The sequence below is a fragment of the Manacus candei genome, unplaced genomic scaffold (assembly GCF_025592945.1).
Source record: "Manacus candei isolate 608988 ecotype Guabito, Panama unplaced genomic scaffold, ASM2559294v1 h1tg000163l, whole genome shotgun sequence".
In the NCBI taxonomy this organism is placed as follows: domain Eukaryota; kingdom Metazoa; phylum Chordata; class Aves; order Passeriformes; family Pipridae; genus Manacus; species Manacus candei.
In genome coordinates this window covers 209,984-230,052 of record NW_026138211.1, presented here as the reverse complement: position 1 = coordinate 230,052, position 20,069 = coordinate 209,984, and the positions used below count along the sequence as shown (strand labels likewise).

The window sequence follows — 20,069 nt, the reverse complement described above, 5'->3', positions numbered from 1 at the left end:
ACATTTTAGAGATCCCAACCGGCTTCTCCTCATTCCAAAGCAAATTTTGCTGCTCCAAAGCTTGACATCAATTTAAACTCTGCTTTGTTTCTCCCTGTTCCAGCTGGATTTAAAGCTGGGCTTGAAATCCCAAACCCCCCCAGGATTTTGATCCTGATTTCTGGATCCAATTTGCTTCTGAAAGGCCCCAGATATTCCCTAAATATTAAAATTCTTGCCAGTCGGTGTCACCACAACTCAGGGCTGCTGCTCCTGGGGCTCTCTCAGCAACGCCAAGGGTTGGTCCCAGTTTTAAACCCCAATTTTGCGGAAAAAATAAACCAATAAAACAGGAAATAAAAAGCTAAAATGCACGTTATTCCTGAAAATTCCCAGAGAGAAAACAGGGATTAGGGCAAGGAGTAAAGCGAGGAGCAGCATTTTGGGGGGAAAAAATCCCCTTTGGAGGGCTCTGAGGAAAAAGAAGGAAAAAGGCTGGGAACAGAAAGCAAGCGCCGAGCGCTTCGGCTCCAAACTTGTTTATACGCTCCCGCTTCCGAGGAATTCAAGATGGTGGGAGCCCACCAAAGGGAGCCCCTTCCGAAGGGGGCCGATCAAAGCCAGGATTCGGGTTTAATTGACCGCTCATTAAGCTCCATTAGGTTCGGGAGCAAGGATGGAAAGAATTCCTTAACCCCATCCTTGCCTTCCGTCAGCCGGGAGAAGGAGCTGCCTCGGGATCGAGTGTTAGTGTCAGCACGCCAAAACACTGGGGGGAAAGCGGATTAATGTTAAAAAAATACGGATTAGTTTTGAAATTAAAAAGCTGCTGGAGGAAGGAACACGTGGGAAAGGTGTCTCCCAGGAAAAGGGGATTTTTGGGAGTGACCTGGCTGGAAATCCAGCAGTTTCCTGGGATGAGGGAGCAGCGACAGCCCCGGATGTGTCTGTGGGGGTTTTATAACACATATCCTCAATTTGGGAAAACTCAAGGGTTTATACTCACAGGCATCCCAAATACTGGAAAACTCTGGAAAAGCCTATAAAAAGGTCCCCCACGACCGGGAGAATTGCCGGAGATCCGTGGGAATGCTGCGATCCCTCAGTGTCCCTTCGGCCTCTGGTTCAAGGTCGTGAGGGGAAAACTTCCTGCCAATGCAAAAACAGCTGGAAAACCGGGCTCTGGGATGGCATTTGGGAATAAAATATCCATTGCAAGGTAGTGTTTCTGGGGTTTAACATTCCAGAGGATCCTATAAATGGAGGGATTTAATCCCACAGTGGGACTGATGATCTTAAAGGCCTTTTCCAACCCTAACAATTCCATGATCCCTGCTTAGAGTCAGGTATGGAAAAGCTGAGGATTTAAAAAAAAAAAACAGGAAATAAGAGCTCCTAAAATTCCTGTTTTATGGATCAGGCGTTTGAACCCCACAGATGCGAACAGGCCTCGCTGCCGGCCCCAATCCCGTTTGATTCATTCCATCTAATGATTTTTGGCAGCCGATCCCACATTTCACTGAAAGGCCTTTAATGAGCTCCATATCTTTTATTTTTCCCGACGTTTCTTTTCCTCATTAAGATGCACTTGTTGGGATGAGGGGGGGGAAAGGGGGGATGAGGGTGTTTTTTTTCCATAGGAAACCGAAATATTAATGCAAATTGGCCTCCCGAAGTTAAAAAGCGGGAATTTGCATACCAGGAACCAAAGGGAACAACCGAATGCGCCTCTTCACACCATAATTACCCGGGAAAAAGCACGGAGTGTGTGAGGCATCCCGAGCTCCGGGATGGAGCAGCTGCTGGAGCCGTTATCTCCCGGTGCCCAGCGGCTCCGGGAAAAGAGGGGTTGGGAGACTGTACTTCCGGATGAAAGGGAATTTTTAAGGGCTAGGAATGAGGTTCCGGGAATGGAATTATCCCAAGGGAAAGCTGCGATGGGGTTTTCCAGTGTGTCTTATCCCAGAGCCAGAGGCTGATGGAATTCCCAGTTTATGCAACACTAGCTGGCGGAATTCCTCACATAAAGGAAATACAGGGATGAACCAGATTTGGCATGTGGATACAGAAATATTCCAAAAATTGGGATCCAAAGTTCTCCAGGAGAACTTGCTGCTCCCAGGAACTTTGTGGGAGGATATCCCAGGAGAGCCTGGACTGAGATGGGGAGGGAAAGGGTTAAATTCCCACTGATCCCATGGTATGGAAGCAAACTCATTCCTGCACCAGGGATGAGAGATCTTCATCCCAGCAAACCCTCAGAGGTTGTGGATTCCAGCCTGTAATCCAGCTGGAGCAACCTCCCTGCCCATGGAATGGGATGGGATTTAAGGTCGCTTCCCTCCCAAACCATTCCAGCATTCCCGGGTTACAGAGACTTCACCAGTGGAGGTGGAAGGGACTCAACCTACTGAACATTCCAACCCTTCCAAGAGGAACCAATCCATTAAACATTCCAAGCCATCCACCTGGTTACAACCAGATCCACATCCTGGATCCCACAGATCCGGGTGTGTCGGTAAGGGGGATAATAGAGAATGCGATCCTGCCAGGTGTAATTTGATTTCCTGGGATTTATCTCTTCCCAGATTACAATTCCACAGTTCCCAAGCTCAGGCTGGATATGGAAATGCTGGAGAGTGGCCACATCCAGGGATGTTGGGATCTGGAGCGATCCCACAGTATTTATGGATGTGGGAAAGAGGGAAAGAAGGAGGGAAAAAAGCAAAAAAGGGAAGAAATGGGAAAAGGGAAGAGGAAAAGGGCAAAGAAAAAAGGGATCGTTCCCAGCCCTTTCATTCCCACAATGGCCCAGCTGCTCCACGACATTCCCGGAGCGGCCTCTCCAATTACCGGCCCCGTGTCCCGGGAACGCGCCAGGCCTGGAGAACAGTGGGATTCAGCTCCACTTCCCGGGACCCAGGGGGGCTGGAGGCTCCCTCTCCGCACTCCAGCTGCTTCCCATTCCCAAAAAAAAGCAGGATTTCATCCCGCACAATGTCCCCCATAAAGCTGCAAGTGGATGGAATTTCCTCCACAGCAACTTTGGGAAGGTTTCCTGGTTTGTTTTTTTCCCAGGATTATTCATTTCCAAAGCAAAGCTGATGCAATTGCAGAGGGGAAAAATTCCCAGCTCTGATTCTACAGCACAAATCCCAGATATTTGCATTTCCCTGCTTGTGAGGTTCAAATGCACCTGGAATGTTGTGCCCTGCACACTGGGTTTTCCAGGAATCCCTCAGTTCGGGAAAAGCTGGGAGCATCCAAAGCCTTAGGGAACAACCACAGGAAAAAAGGAGAAATCCCTGGAAAATGAAGGATCCCAACCAACTTAATGGAAGCTCTACAATCCAGGAAGTTACAAAAAGCAATTCCAGGATTTCAGGGAGAATATCCCTAAAATAACATCTGAGCTGCTGGAATTTGGGCTGACAGGGATCAGAGGATCTGGAGGTACCTGAGGAGCCCCTTCCCCCCTCCTGAAGCAATTTTAACGAGCCTGGGAATTTCTTCCCATAAAAAGGAGCACCGGGATCGGTGCTGACGTAACGATCCATCGGCAGAGACAATCCTTTGATTCCCAAACAATAACAAATCCAGGCACTTTCGATCCCAAACCCCTGTGTATCCCACCAGCTCCCCAGAGCACCTGCACAAGGAGAATTCCCAGGTTTTTCAGGCAGGAAAATAGAAAAAAGAAAGGAAAACTTGGATTGATGTTGGAGCATCTGCACTACATTAATCCCCCCCTTTTTTTTTTTAAAGGAAAAAACATAGGGAAAGGAAAGGAAAAAGTGGATTCTTATCAGAACATCTTCAGGAAAAAATAATAAAGAATTCCTTTTTTTTTTAAGGAGGAAGAATAGGGAAAAGAAAGGAAGAGCTGGATTCTCCCCAGAGCATCTCCCCAAAGCTAATTCCCTAATTTTTAATGCAGGAAAAATTAGGGAAAAGAAGGAAAAGTTGGTTCTCATTCCAACATCTGCACAAAAGTGATTCCCTGGTTTTTTTAAGGAAAATAAAAATAGGGAAAAGGAAGGAAGAGTTGGAGTATCTTCACTGAATTAATTCCCTATTTTTTTTCCAAAGGAAAAATAATAGGGAAAAGTGAGGGAAAGCTGGATTCTCCCTAAAGTATCCTCACAAAACTAATTCCCTTTTTTTTTTTTTTTTCCCCAAAGGAAAAAAAACCTGGGAAAAGGAAGGAAAAGCCACCCTGCAGTTCCCAGAGGATTTTCCTACAGCTGTGGGGGCTCAGGAAGAGGCTGCTCCGGGTCCTTCCCATCCCATGGGGCTGGAAAACTTTCAAGAAGGGTTAAAAAATTGGGAGAATTAGAAACTAATTCTGAAAATCAGGAGGAAAACGACACAGAGAGGTGAAAATATTCCCTTTTCCCCAGGAATTCCCAGGGTAAAGAAGCCAATCCCGGTCTCCCGAGTAAAGCCGAGCCTAACTGAAACCAGACTTTGGGTGAAACAGGAAACAAACAATCCCTGGGAACAATTTCCTGGAGATCAATTGGAAAAGGCGCTTCCAGAGGTTTTGTTAAACCCCCCTCACTCCCCATTCCAGCCCTTCCCACAAAAAAGGAGGATCAGAACGGATATTATTCCAAGATGTCAACACCCCAACGTGGTTTTCCGGGTCCTCCAGGGGCAGAGATTCCATTTAGAAACAGCCAAATTCCACTTGGAAATGATAAAATTCCATCAAAAATCACAAAATTCCACTCCTAAATGGTAAAATTCCATTCCTAAATTATACAATTCCATTAAAAATGGTAAAATTCCACTCCCAAAGGGTAAAATTCCATTTCCAAATGGCAAGATTCCACTCAGAATTCCCGTGCTGAGGCCTAAAATATTCCCAGGAGTCGTCCCAAAGTTTCCTTTCTGTCAGCACACACGAAGCAGCTCTAATGCCATGATTCCCTCTGCATCCCAAGCTGGAAGAATTCCCCGAATCCCTCCCAATCCAGCATGAGGCCGCTTGGATTCCCATAAAATCCAGCAGGAATGAGCCACTAAGTGGTTTTTTTTTAAGGGAATAACGAAGAATTCCAGGCCTTAAAAGCTATTCCCGGTATTCCAGCAGGCTCCAAAATCCAGGATCACTTATTCTCTTGCTCCAGATCCCAAAGCACAACCCCCTGGGGGAAATGTGTGGAAAGTACCTGGAATTTTATGGCCGGAATGGGAATTATTGCATTTTGGTTTGTCGTTCCCGACGGGAGCGGAGGGATTTTCCAGCGAAATTGAGGAATTTTGGGAAAACTTTGGAAGATGTTCCGGCTCCCAATCCCATGCCGGGGGGGGTTACAGACACGGAGAGAAATGTTATGGAGATATTTCCACGGAACTTATAAAAGCTGAGGGAAGGAAGCAAGTTCTCTCCGGACTGACAGGGACTGAGGGAGCTGGATGGATGGATGGATGGACTGGGATTTATCGGCATCGCTCGGGAGATCCGGGGCCATCCCTGGGCAGGCGGAGAGTCATCGCTCAGGGAGCGAGGGAGTGGGAGAGACTGATCCACGGACTCACAGACACATCTACAGAGACTCCTCGAGACATTTACAGCTCCTCACCTATACACTGACAGGCATCTACCCACGGATTTACGGAGAGATCGACCCAGGGACATTTACAGACACATTGCTAGAGTTCAGCTATGGATTTACACAGACTTCTCTACACATTTGTAGCTATTTCGCCACAGATTTAGAGTTATTTGTCTAGAGATTTGTAGACCTTCGTAGATATCAATTGATAGATCATGGAGAGATTTATAGAGATTTATCTATGGATTTATGGACACATTTATAGAGATTTCTCCAAAGATTTACAGTTATTTATCTGTAGATTTATGGACATTTATCTAGAGGTTTATAGATATTTCTCTATAAATTTATAGGTATTGGTAGATATTGATCTACAGATTTATAAGCACATTTATAGATATTTATCCAGAGATTTATAGTTCTTTATCTAGAGATTTACAGACACATTTATAGATCTTTCTCTAGAGATTTATAGCTATTTCTCTATAGATTTATTGAGATTTATCAAGAGATTTATAGATCTTTGTAGATATTAATCTATTGATTACAGGGAGATTCAGAGATATTTATCTATGGATTTATGGACACATTTATAGAGGTTTCTCTAGAGATTTATAGTTATTTATCTATAGATTGATAGACATTTATCTAGAGATTACAGAGAGATTTACAGAGATTTCTCTAGAGATTTACAGCCACATTTGTAGATATATATCTACAGATTTATAGACACATTTAGGAATATTTCTCTAGAGATTTGTAGAGATTTCTCTATAGATTTATAGAGATTTGTAGATGTTTATCTATAAGTTTGTAGAGTTTTACAGACATTTATCTAGAGATTTATAGATATTTATCTAGAGATTTATAGATATTTACATATTCATCTATAGATTACAGAGATTTATAGATAACCATAAATGTATAGATATTTACATATTTATCTATAGATTACAGAGATTTATAGATATCTATAAATGTACAGATATTTACATATTTATCCATGGATTTATAGACATTTATCTATCCACTACAGACACAGTTGCACATGTTTATCTAGAGATTTACAGACACATTTACAGAGATTTATCTCGAGATTTATAGAGATTTTTAGATATTTATCTATAAATTTATAGAGAATTTTGGACATTTTATCCAGAGATTTATAGAGATTTATCTATAGATTATAGAGCTTTATCTATAGAGTTATAGATAATTATCTGGAGATTATAGAGAGATATATAGGTATTTAGCTATAGATTTCTCTATAGATTGTAGAGGTATTTATAGATGTTATCTATAGATTTATAGAGAGATTTATCTATAGATTCCAGAGAGACTTCCAGATATTTATCCAGGAATTATAAAGATTTGGAGATATTAATCTACACATTTATGGATATTTATAGACATTTCTCTATAAATTTATGGAGATTTATAGATATTTACCTATAGACTGACAGATAGGTAGCTGTAGATTTATAGATCTTTATCTCTACATTTTTATAAATATATATATTTATCTATGGATTTATATTTATGGATATTTATCTATAAATTTATAGAAAGATTTATAGATCTTTATCTGTAGATTTTATAGATATAGTTATAGATCTTTATCTAGGCATTTATAGATCTTTATCTATAGATTTACAGGGATATTTAGAGATCTTTATCTGCAGATTTATACAGAGATTTTGAGAGATTTATCTGTAGATTGGAGAGATTTACAGAATTTTACCTATAAATTTACAGATTTAAAGATCTTTATCCATAGATTTACAGATATTTCTCTATAAATTACAGAGAGATTTATAGGTATTAATCTATAGATTATAGGTATTTATGTATATATTTATCTGTATATCTATAGAGATAACACTCATAAAATTGTGCGTTTTAAATAAATTTTACCTAAATCTTATGCATCTTTATATAGATATTTCCAGATCTTTATATCTCTTATATATCTTTCTATATCTTCCTTATCTTTATATGTTATATGTATATTATATATATATATATATATATATATATATATATATATATATATATATATATATATAATATGTATATTATATTATATATTAAATTATATTATATAAATATATAGATATAAAAATACTTGAACTCTTCTTGGTATCTCTGTATATTTTATATATGCATAAAAATATATTATATACATATATAAAATATATTTTTATTTATTTTTATATATATATTTTACATAGCTGTTGAAGAGCTCCAGCATTTATATCTATATTTTTATATAATTATATATCTATATATCTATTTCTAAGATACACAAAGATCCCGAGGAGATAAAGCACTTTAATCTATATATTTATAACTTTATATCTTTACATCCATCACAGCAAAGCTGAAGAGCTGCAGCATTTTAATTCCTGTACTTAGATATATTTTCAGATATGAGATGCATATTTTTATATGATCCAACTAGCTCCTATATTTTAATGTCTTTGATATCTATTTACTATTATCCCTATGGATTCTGCAGAGCTCCAGCACTTGAATATCCCTATTTTATATATATTTATTGATCTATTTTTATATTATAAATAGAAGCCCTGTCAAGCTCATTTGATATCTACATTAGATATTTTCATACCTATTTATATATATTTTTATGCCTATTTATATAGTTTATTATATTACACACAGAGATCCTGTGAGTACTTTTATATATATATATATATATATTTATTTGTATATATTTATAACTTTTTAAATTTTACATCTGGATCCAGAAGAGCTTGATATATTTATATACAGATATATAAAATATATATATATTTATATTATACACATAGTTCCTGAGCTCAAGCACTTTAATATATATATTTTTATATATTTATTATCTTACACATAGACCCTGAAGAGCTTCAGCATTTATATACATAAATACATATTTATATATACGTGTGTATATATATATATACGTATATATAAAAAACCTGAGAAGCTCAAGCACTTTATATATATATATATTTGTATATGTATATTTAATATATTATATATATATTTCTATATCCTTTATTTTACATACAGATCTTGAAGAGCTCCAGCATTTATATATACATATATATATAAAATATATAATACACCTATTTATATTATACATATAGAACCTGAGGAGCTCAAGCACTTTTATATATATATTTATATATTTATATATATATATATATTTATATACTTTTATTTTCCATACATATCCTGAAAAGCTCCAGCATTTTTACCTCTATATTTTAAAATATATATTTTTAATATATATATATTTCAATGGTACATAAAGAACCTGAGCTCAAGTTCTTTTATGCGTGCATATATATAATATATACATATTTATATATTTTTATTTTCCATACAGATCCTGAAGAGCTCCAGCATTTTTACCTCTATATTTATATATCTATTTTTATATCTATTTTATATATACTTGTATTATACACACAGAACCTGAGGAGTGTAAGCATTTCCCTCTCTATAAATGCCCCTCAACAGATCTATAAATATATCTCACATATATCTATAGACACGTGTCTATATTCTCTACATTTCTCTCTCTATTTTCGTCATCTCTTTCCCTGTTTTCCCGTTTCTCTCCTTTGCCATCTCTTTTCTCCCAGTTTTCCCGTCCCTGTAAATCTCTGATCCGTTTTCTCTCTCTCCATGCGGACACAGGTGCCAGTGGATCTCTCCGTACATTTACAGCTCCACGTTCCCCCAGCACTGATCCCACTGCCCATCCCTCGGGATGCCTCCCCACTCCCGGCACAATTCCACCTTCTTCGCTTCCCACTCCCGACCTTGGGAAACCTTCATGAATCCTCTTGGACCTTCCACCAGCAGTGGGGGGTTTATGATCCCACATTCCCACCGGGAAGCCTGGGGGGGTACAGGGCTCTCATTCCCATTTTTTATTCCTTGAAATTCTCTCCTCCAAGGGAAGTTCCCCCCCCCATTTCCATTCCCAGCTCCGTGCCATTCACGACTCCTCACTTGTCACTCCAGAGAGGGAACACGGAATTATGACCCTCCTTGGGAATGAGGGCAGGGAGCATCCGTCTCCTCCAGGAATTTCAGGGCGCTGAAAAGCTTGGGAATAGGAAGAGCAGCCAGAATGTCAACAGGAAAAACTCCTCATATCCCACTCCAAGAAGATTTTCCTGCTTTTTTCCCCCCCTCTTTCTTTAGCACCTGGAAATGACTTCCCAGGTGTTTTCCATGAACAAATAACGATCAGACTCCCTGGCAGCTGCAACAGAAAGGGAGCAATCCCCAAAAACCAGAGTCCAACAGCAATCCTGCAGCCCAAACAGCCCAAATCCCACTTTCATTCCAGACAACACAAAATTCCTCTCACTTCAGCTTCCAGAGGGTCCCTCACAAACAACATCCTGCTTTTCTATAGGATTTCATGGAAAAAAACAGGAATGAAAAGCCCATTATTTCTCTGTCCCACTATTAATTAATTCCAGCAATTAACTCGTTTATCCTACACTTCATTATCTCCTAAGCTGAAGCTTTTCGATCCCAAAAATCCATGGAATGGGCAGGGGAAATTTCCTGCCGAGGAGCAGCTGCGAGGAGTTAAAGGCACAAAGTGTCTCCCTCCTAAAATTCCCTTCAAGCCCGGAAAAAAAAAGGGGAAAAAAAGCAAGTCTCAGGAAATCTGTCCTGAGAATCCTGCCTGGAATTTCTTTTCCAGCCATTTTCATGCTTCCTGTCCCCAAATTCCCTCCTCAACTTCCACTAGCAGGGGTTTTTTTTAGGGAGCGATTTGGCGGGTTTTCCCCCTCCCCTTGTCTTTTGTTTATTCCCAGGAAAACCTGCCGGGTTTAAATTCCAGCTGGATTAAAACAGCTGGACTGTTAAAAGTTGACTTTTCGGCAGTGGGGGGGAAACCGGGATAAAAAGCAGGGATTCGGGATTGTCCGTGTGGAGGCAGCGCAGCGCCGGGATTTGGGATACTCATTCCCGGCATCCCGGCGCGCCGCTGGCACGGCGTCAAGAGCCGCACAATGCCCGGGCTGTGCCAGAACAATGCCAGGCCACAATTCCCAAAAACCCACACACTGGGATGCTCCAACCCCTTCCCGAGGAGGGGGGGAGGTGGCCACGATCGCTCCCCCCGCGGCGCTTCCCTCTTTGTGCTTTCCCGGAGCCGGGAATGGCCAGGAATGCCGAGGCGTCTCTTCCACAGCATCCCGGCTGGAGCCGGCTGGGATGTGATTCCCACCTTCTGGAAAACACAAAGAGTGGGGGGCCAAGGCCTGGGATGTCACGGGGGGGCGGCATTCCCGGAGTAGGGAATACTCCCCGGGCAACCTGGGAATTTTGCTTTCCACCTTTAGTTACTTCCATAAAAAAAACCGAAGAAAAAGACACAAATAAATCCAGGGAAAAAAAATCCAAAACCACACGGACTTCCACCTCTATTTCCTTCTTTCCCCCCCCCACCCCCCCGAGGAAAATCCAAGCACGCACAAAGTTGCTCCAAGTGCCGGGAATTGTCCCCCGTGACCGCTGCTCCCGGATTTTATTCCCTACTCCTGATAAACAACAGCCTCGGGAACTTTTGGAAAGCTCCCGTGTAATTCCATGCATGGGAATGTCAAGCTCTGGAATTGGAATAACTCCTTGAAAATCAAAATAAAACGGGAAATAAAAGCCTCGGGGGGAATTGAGGAATGTGGGATTCCTCAATTTAAAGTTTTGCCCGCTTTTCCTGCGCAAATTCCCGGAGTTTCGCCGCATCCTGCATTCCTGCCACGCGTTCTTCCCAAAATATCCCAAACAAAAGGCCCCCGAGGCGGCCAAGAAATCCACGGAAATTAAAGAAATGAGGAAAATAATGCAGCCCGGCTCTTCCCACAGCTGTTCCTGCCCGGCAGCCTTTCCCCGCGGCCCCATCCCACATGCCGCCACTTCCCGACGGATGCGGGCATGGATCCCGCTTCCCTCCGTCCCAGTTCCCTCCCAGTCCGACTCCGCTCCGGACCGGGCTGAGCGACCCCACAAAGTTGGGAGCTGTTCCCTCCGCTCTTCCCTGCCGTTCCCCACCGCGCTCGGACCCTTCCAGCCGCCCTCCCCGAGCCTTCCCAAATACTCCCGACCACCTTCCAGCGGGGAAAACCCCCAAGCCCCTCCAGATGGCGAGTGCGGACCTTCCGGGCTGCGCCAACTCCAGGCAGCCGCTTTTCCTGCTTTTTTTTTTTTTTTTCCCCGTGTTGGGAAGCGCGTGGGGCGGGAGGGGGGGGAGCTGCAAAAAGCAGGAGCGCGGCTGGAACGCCTCGTTCCAGGAGCTGCAACGCAACGCCTTGTTTTCCCTTCTTTTAGCGGCTGGAATGCCTTGTTTTCCCTTCTTTTAGCGGCTGGAATGCCTTGTTTTCCCTTCTTTTAGCGGCTGGAATGCCTCGCTGTCCCTTCTTTTCGGAGCTTCCCCTCCCCTCGGGCGAGCGCCGCGCAGGGAAGGCGCGGTGCCCCTTCCGCCCGTTTTCCCGGGATTCGGCGGCCGCGGGCAAACTTTTGCGAGGGGGTCGCGCCCGGCGGAGCGCCGCGGGCAGCGCCGGGAATGGCGCTGGGAAGGGGGGAAGGGGAGAAGGGGAGAAGGGGATCTTACCGCCTTGCCGCTGCAGCAGTAGAGCAGGGAGCCGCCGCCCGCGCCGCCCACGGGGTACGCGCAGTACATCGCGCCCGCTCCGCCGGGCTCGGCTCCGCGGGGCTCGCCTCAGCCCGGCTCGGCTCAGCCCGGCCCGGCCCCGCCGGGGCCGCCCCCGCCCCTCCCTCCGCCCCCGCGGCCCGGGAATGGCGCTGGCGCCGGGAATGGGCCGGCCCGGGAATGCGGCCGCGGAGCCTCCCCGCCCCTTCCCGGCCCTGCCCGCGCCGCTCCCGCCGCTCCCGCCGCTCCCACCTTCCCGCTGCCCCCTCTTGCCCGATCTGTCCCCCTGGTTTATCTCTTTTCCCCTATTTTTATCTATTTTTTCCTTTTTTCCTTGTTGTTTCCTGGTTTCCCCCCGATTTACTCCTTTTCCCCTAATTTTCCTATTTTATCTCCTCTTCCCTCTTTTTTCCCTATTTTATCCATTTTTCCCTCTTTTTTCCCTATTATATCCCTTTTCCCCCTCTTTTTTCTTTTTTTCCCCGTTTTTCCTTTTTTCCCCTATTTTATTCCTTTCTTCCCCTCTTTTTTCCTATTTTATCCCTTCCCCCCTCTTTTTTCTCCTTTTCCCTGTTTTTTCCCTATTTTGTCCCTTTTTCCCTCTTTTTTCACTTTTTCCCCTATTTTTTGCCTATTTTATACCTTTTTCCCTTCTTTTTTTCACTTTTCCACTATTTTCCCTATTTTTCCCTATTTTATCCCCTTTTCTCCTCTTTTTTCTTTTTCCCTGTTTTTTCCTCCTTTTCCCTATTTTACCCCCTTTTCCCTCATTTTTTCTCTTTTTCCTATTTTTTTCCTATTTTTGTCCCCTTCCCCCTCTTTTTTCCCTTTCCAACTTTTTCCCTGTTTTTCCCTATTTTATCTCTTTTTTTCTATTTTTCTCTTTTTTTCCCTATTTCCCCTTTTTCCTCTTCCCCTTTTTTCCTCCTTTCCCCCACTTTTTCTCTTTTCCTCTTTTTCTTTCCTCTTTTTCTCTCTTCTCCCCCTTTTTCCTCTTTTCCCTCTTTTTTTTTTACTCCTTTCCCCTCCTTTTCCCCTTCTTTTCTCTCTTCCCCCTCTTTTTCCTTTTTTCTCTTTTCCCTCATTTTCTCCCTTCCCCTTTTTTCTCCTATTTAATCTTTCTCCCATTTAATCTTTCTCCCCAACTTTTGCTCTCCTTTTTTCCTCTTTTTCCTTTCCTTTTTCCCTTTTCCTATTTTTCCTCTCCCCCCCCCCTTTCCCTCCTCTTCCTTTTTTCTTTTCCCCTTTTCCCCCTTTCTTTTTATATTTTTCCTCTTTCCCCCTCTTTTCTCTATTTTTCTCTTTTCCCCTTCTTTTAATCTTTTTTCCTCTTTCTTCCCCTTCCCCCCTATTTTTCTCCTATTTTCCCTCATTTTCCCCCCTTATTTCCCCCCTATTTCCCCTCTCTTCCCCCTTCATTTTTTCTCTCTTTTTCTCTATTTTTTCCTCTTTTTCAAATCTTTTTTCCTCTATCTCCCCCTCTTCCCCCTTCCTCCTCCTATTCCTCCCCCTATTTCCCTCCTCTTCTCCCTTATTCTCCCCATTCCTCCCCATTCCCCCTATATCCCCTCTTTCCCCCTCTTTTTCCTCTATTTTTTCTTTTTCTCTTTTTTCCCCTTTCTCCCCCTCTTCCCCCCTTCCTCCCCTATTTCGCTCCTCTTCCCCCCCATCTCCCCCCTCTTTCCCCCCTCTTTCTCCCCGCTTTCCCTGCCCTGTTGCGCTGTTGTTGCCCGCCGCGGTTGCCCCGTTCCCGGTGTAGTTCCCGGTGTTTTTCCCGGTGTCCCGGCGGTGGCTGTGGGGCCGGTGGCCATGTGGCCGCGGGCGCTGCTGGCTCGCTCCCAGCTTTGTGCGCAGCTGCCGCGGCCCCAGAGCCAGCGAGCCGGGCCGAGGGAAAACCGGGAACTGCCGCGGAACGCGGGATAACGGCAGGGAGACGGCCGGGGCAGGACGGCGGCGCTGCGGGAGCTCCAACGACGGCCCCCAAGGGCCCCCAAACCAGCCCTAACGTGTCCTGAAAAACAGCCCTGAGTATCCCTAAAAACAGCCCTGGGTGGCACTAAAACCAGTCCTGGGTATCCCTAAAAACCGTTAAAGTATCCCTAAAACCAGGCCTAAAGTATCCCTAAAACCAGCCCTGAGTATCCCTAAAAACAGCCCTGGGTATCCCTAAAAATTCTGAAAGTATCCCTAAGACCAGCCCTGAAGTGTCCCTAAACCCAGCCCTAAAATCCCCTAAAACTGCAGCTCCAAATGAAGCGTCTATAAAATCAACTATGGGATAAACAGCCCTAAAATATCCCCAAAGCAGCCCCAAAACTCGCCCTAAATCCACCCCTAAAGGAGCCCTCAAAGCAGCCCTAAAGTTTCCCTAAAAACATGGATACGGAATAAATATCTGGGAAATGAGAGAGAAGAGGAAAGGAATAGTCCCAAAAGTCAATATATCAAACCCAGCCCCAAGTATCCCTCCAAACATTCCCAAGGATCCATAAAACAGTATCCCTAAAAACACCCCTAAAAATATCCCCAGAAAAGAAATGTCCATAAAATCAAATGGAATATGGAATAAATGTCAATATGTGAAAAATATCCCTAAGAATCCCTAAAAACAGCCCTAAGAGTCCCTAAAAACACAGATATAAATTCACTGTCTCTAAAATGAGGGATAATACGGAATGAACAACCCTGAAAAGTCAACATCCTAAAATATCCCCCCAAAACAACAGATATAACCCTAAAAGGCAGTATCCCAAATCCATGCCTGAGGCATCCCTAAAAAAACTGGATGAATGCCTGTAAAATGAAGGATAATATGGAATAAATAATCCTCAGAAGTCAATATCCTCCAAAATCCCTAAAATATCCCTAAAAACAGAGATATCAAATAAATATTCCCAAAAGTATTGTCATAAATATCCCTAAAAATATATATATATCAATTAAAATTAAAAAAAAAAAACACTAATCAAATCCCAATATCCACAAATCCCAATATAATATCAAGGAAGGAGCCTTAAAGTAAGTAATTAAATAAATATATCCAGAGATAAATATCCCTAAAATAAATAGGGATTCATATGATCAATATCCTGGGGTCCCATCCCACAAATGCTGAGCATCCCGGGGAAGGATATTGGGAAGAAGAAGGAAAAGTAGGAGGAGGAGGACAAGGACAACAAGGATCACAAATCTCCTGGAAGAGGGAATGGGTTCCTGCTTTTCCAACAAGATTTTCCAGGCAGAGACTTTGGGAAGGGCATCATCCCGGGAGCTCCTTCACTGTTTCCAACCCGGCTAAGAGCTGGGAATGGGAATGCTGCGGGAGAAACCGCCAGGGGAATAAAGCCAAGGCGAAATTCCCTATTTTTTTGTGGATAGGAGGGTGGATAACTCAGGGTGTTGGAGCTTCTCCACATTGCTCCAGCCCAAGGGGGCTTCCCCCAGGAATTCTGCCTGGACTGGGGGTCTGAACAGGGATTCCATGTGGGATTCACTATGGAAAAGGCCAGGAAAGTGGATTTAGGGTTCATCTGGGACATGGGATTTTGGGATGGGAGGTTCCTGCTTTGTCATGGATGTTTTACCACGGCCTGGATTTGGGATTTCAGGCTTTAGGAAAACCAAATCCCACTGGAATAAAGAAAAATCCCTCTGGAATAACGTGGTGAAGTCCTGGAGGAGGCTGCCCAGGGCAGGGGTGGGACATGGAATTCCACAAGGGTTGGGATGGAAGGGATTTTAAGGATCATCTCATTCCCACGGGCAGGGACACCTTCCACTATCCCAGGTTATTCCAACCTGGCCTCAGGCACTTCCAGGGATGGAGAATCCACAACTTTTACCCTCCCAGCCAGGAATTCCTTCCCAATATTCCATTGAAACCAGTGGGAAGCCATTCCCTGTGGCCTGTCCCTCCATCCCTTGTCCCCAGTCCCTCTCCAGCTCTCCTGGAGCCCCTGTAGGCCCTGGAATTTGCTCCAAGGTCTCCCTGGATCAGCCTGGATGAGCCTGGAATTCCTCTAAAACTGCTTTTCCTTGAAAAACGCTTCATGGATCAGGTGAAGAAGGGAATCAACTGCTAAATCACTGATGAATCCAGTGTAGCAATTCCTGGGATTTACAGAGTACTCAGTATTCCCTGTTCTTCCAGGGTTTATTTTTTCCTCAAGCTCCAAAAAGTCACTAATTCCATAAAACCCCACATCCCATTAAAAAAATAGGGATTTCAGGCCCTCCAAGCAAGGGACAAATCCAGAGGCAAAGCCAAACCTGCTTCCAAAACGTAGGGAATTCTGGGAGCTTGACTCCCAGCAACCCAAATCCCGCTTTTTTGTCAGGAGCCCAAATCCAGGTTTTGATTGTGCGTCTGGAAGCTGGAAGTCGTGTCCAGGTGCTGCTTCCAGGCTGGAAGCACAGACAATTCCCGGGGGCGTCGGAGCCTGAGGGTGGCTGCAGGCAGGGACGAGCGGATCGAGCCGCCTTCCCTCCCTGCTTTTCGGGATAATTCGGGCAATGTTTGGGAATATTTGGGAACATCGGGGCTGTGTCCTTGGCCGGAGGCGAGGAACCCAGCAGGAACTCAGCCGCTCCTGTGACACCCGTGCCAAGGAAGCCCCAGATCCGCCCGGACTGGCGGGCTCTGCCCTGGCAGGGGGGGCGGCGGAGGGGGCAGAACCCCGGGATGCGCCCGCAGTGCCGGAGTTTGGTGGGAAGGGAGCGGCCGGGCAGGGGTTAACCGACATATGCTGCATAATTAGGAGATGCATTAATGATTACGGATCCTCAGCCGCTCGGCGCGGGGGCAAAATCCAGGGAAAACGGGGCACCCGCCGCCACTTTGCCGTGCCGGGGGGCGGGTTCGGGATTCGGGCCGGGAGCGGAGGCCGGCTGGGTGTCAGCCCTTTCCAAGGGGTCGGGATCGGGAATGTTTGGGAGGCGGGCGGGGGCCGCGAGGAGCGTTCCCCACGGTGAGGAGGCAATTATGTATGCATGATTTCATCTGCAACTCATTAATATGCAAATGTATGCATATGTTAGTTACTAAATTAAAAATGCAAAGCAGCCCTTATGGTGAGGCTCCAAATTTGGGGGTTGGGGTTTTTTTCCCACAAACACACAACGCCAGGAAAAAAAGAAAAAAAAAAGGGGGAAGTTTGGGGCGGGGGGGGTACCTGCGGATTCCCGGGAATCTTCGGGGGGACCTGTTGCGCGGCAATCCCAGTCTCCGCTCGGATCGCGGGCGGAGAGAAAAGGGGGATTAACAGGGCGGCGGGGAGGTGAACCGGGAATGTCGGGAAGTCTTGGGAGATGGGCGCTAATTATCCCAGCAATCGCATTCCAGAGCCGGCAAAAAAAATCCCGGGATTTTGCTCGGTTTTTAATGGTTTTGGGGCGATTCCCTCTGTTCTCCATCCTCCTGGAATCACTTAGCTGCACAGGGAAACCCCCCCCTTCCCTGTTGTCACCTGAGGAGGTTGAATGTTCCAGGAATCTTCTGGAAAGGTCGGGAAATCAGAGGGTGAGGGAACTACTTGGGGGAAGGCGCTGGAAAGTGCCTTTCATTCTTTCCCAGCTGCTTTTTCCAAGGAAAACAAGGATGCAAAGGGAAGCAGGGATTTACGGGGTATCCTGAAGGATGAACTGCAGCAGCTTACACACACACACACACACACACACACACACACACCCGTAGGGTAATAAGGAGCAAAAATTTGGGATATATTGGAGATATCCATTAAGGCTGAGGTTTGAGGGGACAGAATTCCCTGTCAGTGGTGTTTAGAATTCCCAGTCAGTCCTGCTTCTATGCATAATTCAGTTATTCCCAGCTCTGTCCATGGCTCTGAGTCTGATCTGGGGTGCTGGGACAGCCCTGGCAGCTCCCAGGGATCCTGATCCAAGCTCTTGGGATGCTGGGACACAGCTGGGGGTCCCAGGAGGGTCATTCCCAAGCACAAGGCCATCCCATGGGAATGAAATCCAAAGGGACCCTCAGGGCTGACACAGGGACCCTCAGGAGCAGCTTTATCCCACTGGTGGGACTGCACATCCCATGGGATCATAGAATCAGATGGCCTTGGAAGGTCCCTTCCATGATCCCATGAAAGCTCCATCCCAGTTCCATCCTCCTGAATTTTTCTAGGTCTTGGAAGCAGTGCAAAGGCAGGAGATGTTCCCAAGCCCAGAGAAGCTGTGGCTGCTCCATCCCTGGAATTTTCCAAGGCCAGGTTGGAGCAATCTGGGATAGTGGAAGGTTTCCCTGTCCATGGCAGGGGGTGGAATGAGATGATCCTTAAAATCCCTTCCCACCCAAACCATTCCAGGACTGTGATTCCAAGCCAAACCATTCCAAGACTGTTATTCCAACCCAAACTACTCCAGGATTCTACAATTCCAACCCAACCCATTCCAGGACTCTGATTCCAAACCAAACCATTCCAGGATTCTATGATTCCAACCCACTGTGATTCCAAGCCAAACCATTCCATGACTCTATAATTCCAAACCAAACCATTCCAGGATTTCACAATTCCTCCCTTTGAATCCATTCACTTTTCCAAGCCCTTCCTTCCTGATTCCTCGTTGCTTTTAGGATCAGGAAGGAGTATCCAATGCTCCAATTTCCCCAATTTAAGAGGCAAAAGTGGAGGCTGGAAGCAGCGAAACCGCTTGGAAAACACTGACAGATCCCTGTTGCCGAGTTTTACATGGAATTTGGGAAGCGATTCCAGGCCAGGCCAGGCCTAAAGCTCCCGCTTTGCGCATCGATTCCCCCAACTGGATGGGATTTGTTCTTTTTACTGTCACGGGAAGCACATGTTCCGAGCAAGCTGTTCCCTCATCCCAAGCCTTCCCAGGCTGCCTGGGAAGGAAAAATCCCGGCACACTTTCCCCCCGGAAAGCAAGAGGTGATCATAAATATCCCTAAATAGCGTTCAACAGATCCGAGAGACATTAACACTTCCCCAATGCCAAAGGAGGCTCGGGAAAAAAATAATCGGAACAGATGCTCCGGGGTCAGCGAGGGAAACGCCTTTCCACAAAAAACACCCTCCCTGAATCCCAAATGAACCAGGAGCGCCGAGTGAGGGGCTGCAGCACCGCGGGAGCGGGAGAAGGGGACGGGGCTGGCACAGGGACAATCCCGGGAGCTGGGCCTCGGAGGGGTCTGGGAACCCAGAGGAGAGAGGGGAACGGGGAATGTCCCACCTGCTGCCAATCCCAGGCCTGCTCCGGCTCCTGCTTCTGCTCCTGGTCCTAATCCCAGTTCTGCTCTTGGTCCCACTCCACGTCCTCCTCCTAATCCTGCTCCTGCTCCAAGTCCTGCTCCTGGATCCCGCTCCCAGTCCTGCTCCTGCTCCCAGTCCTGTTCCTGACTTGGTTCCCACTCCCAGCCCTTGCTCCTGGTCCCAATCCTCATCCTGGTTTTACTTCTGGTCTCGATCCCACTCCTTCTCCCAGTCCTGGTCCCAGCCCTGGTTCTGCTCCTGCTCCTAATCCCGGTCCTGGTCCCAGGGAGGCCTTGGAGGCCCTTCCAGGGCCTAAAGGGGCTCCATGAGAAGCTGGAGAGGGACTCGGGACAAGGGATGGAGGGACAGGACACAGGGAATGCTTCCCACTGGTTTAGATGGGATATGGGGAAGGAATTCTTCTCCCTTCCAGAGATAACTCCTTCCTTAGCATCCCGCCCTCCACTCCCATCCCATGTCCAATCCCTTCTGCATAGGAAGAAAAACCTCGAGGAATCAAATAAAGGGATGAAATGAATCCATCCCTGCCCCCAGAATCCTTCCTTTCCCAAATCCACGTGGGAAGAGCCAGATCCAAGAGAGGATTGGAGTGTTTCT

The 20,069-nt window shown here is 45.5% G+C and overlaps 1 protein-coding gene across 29 annotated transcripts in view; it reads right to left on the bottom strand.

Annotated features, from left to right (window-relative positions):
* Positions 1-20,069, bottom strand: part of TCF4 (transcription factor 4) — a 121,521-nt gene that overhangs the window by 24,249 nt on the left and 77,203 nt on the right. Inside the window, exon 1 of one of the 29 annotated variants that reach the window (XM_051772994.1) lies at positions 12,184-12,332. The exons of the other annotated variants lie outside the window; for them this stretch is intronic. Within the exon in view, the coding sequence (XP_051628954.1) occupies positions 12,184-12,252 (69 nt within the window). The 5' untranslated portion in view covers positions 12,253-12,332. Of the gene's footprint in view, positions 1-12,183; positions 12,333-20,069 lie in introns of those variants that run through there. 29 annotated transcript variants of the gene reach the window in all.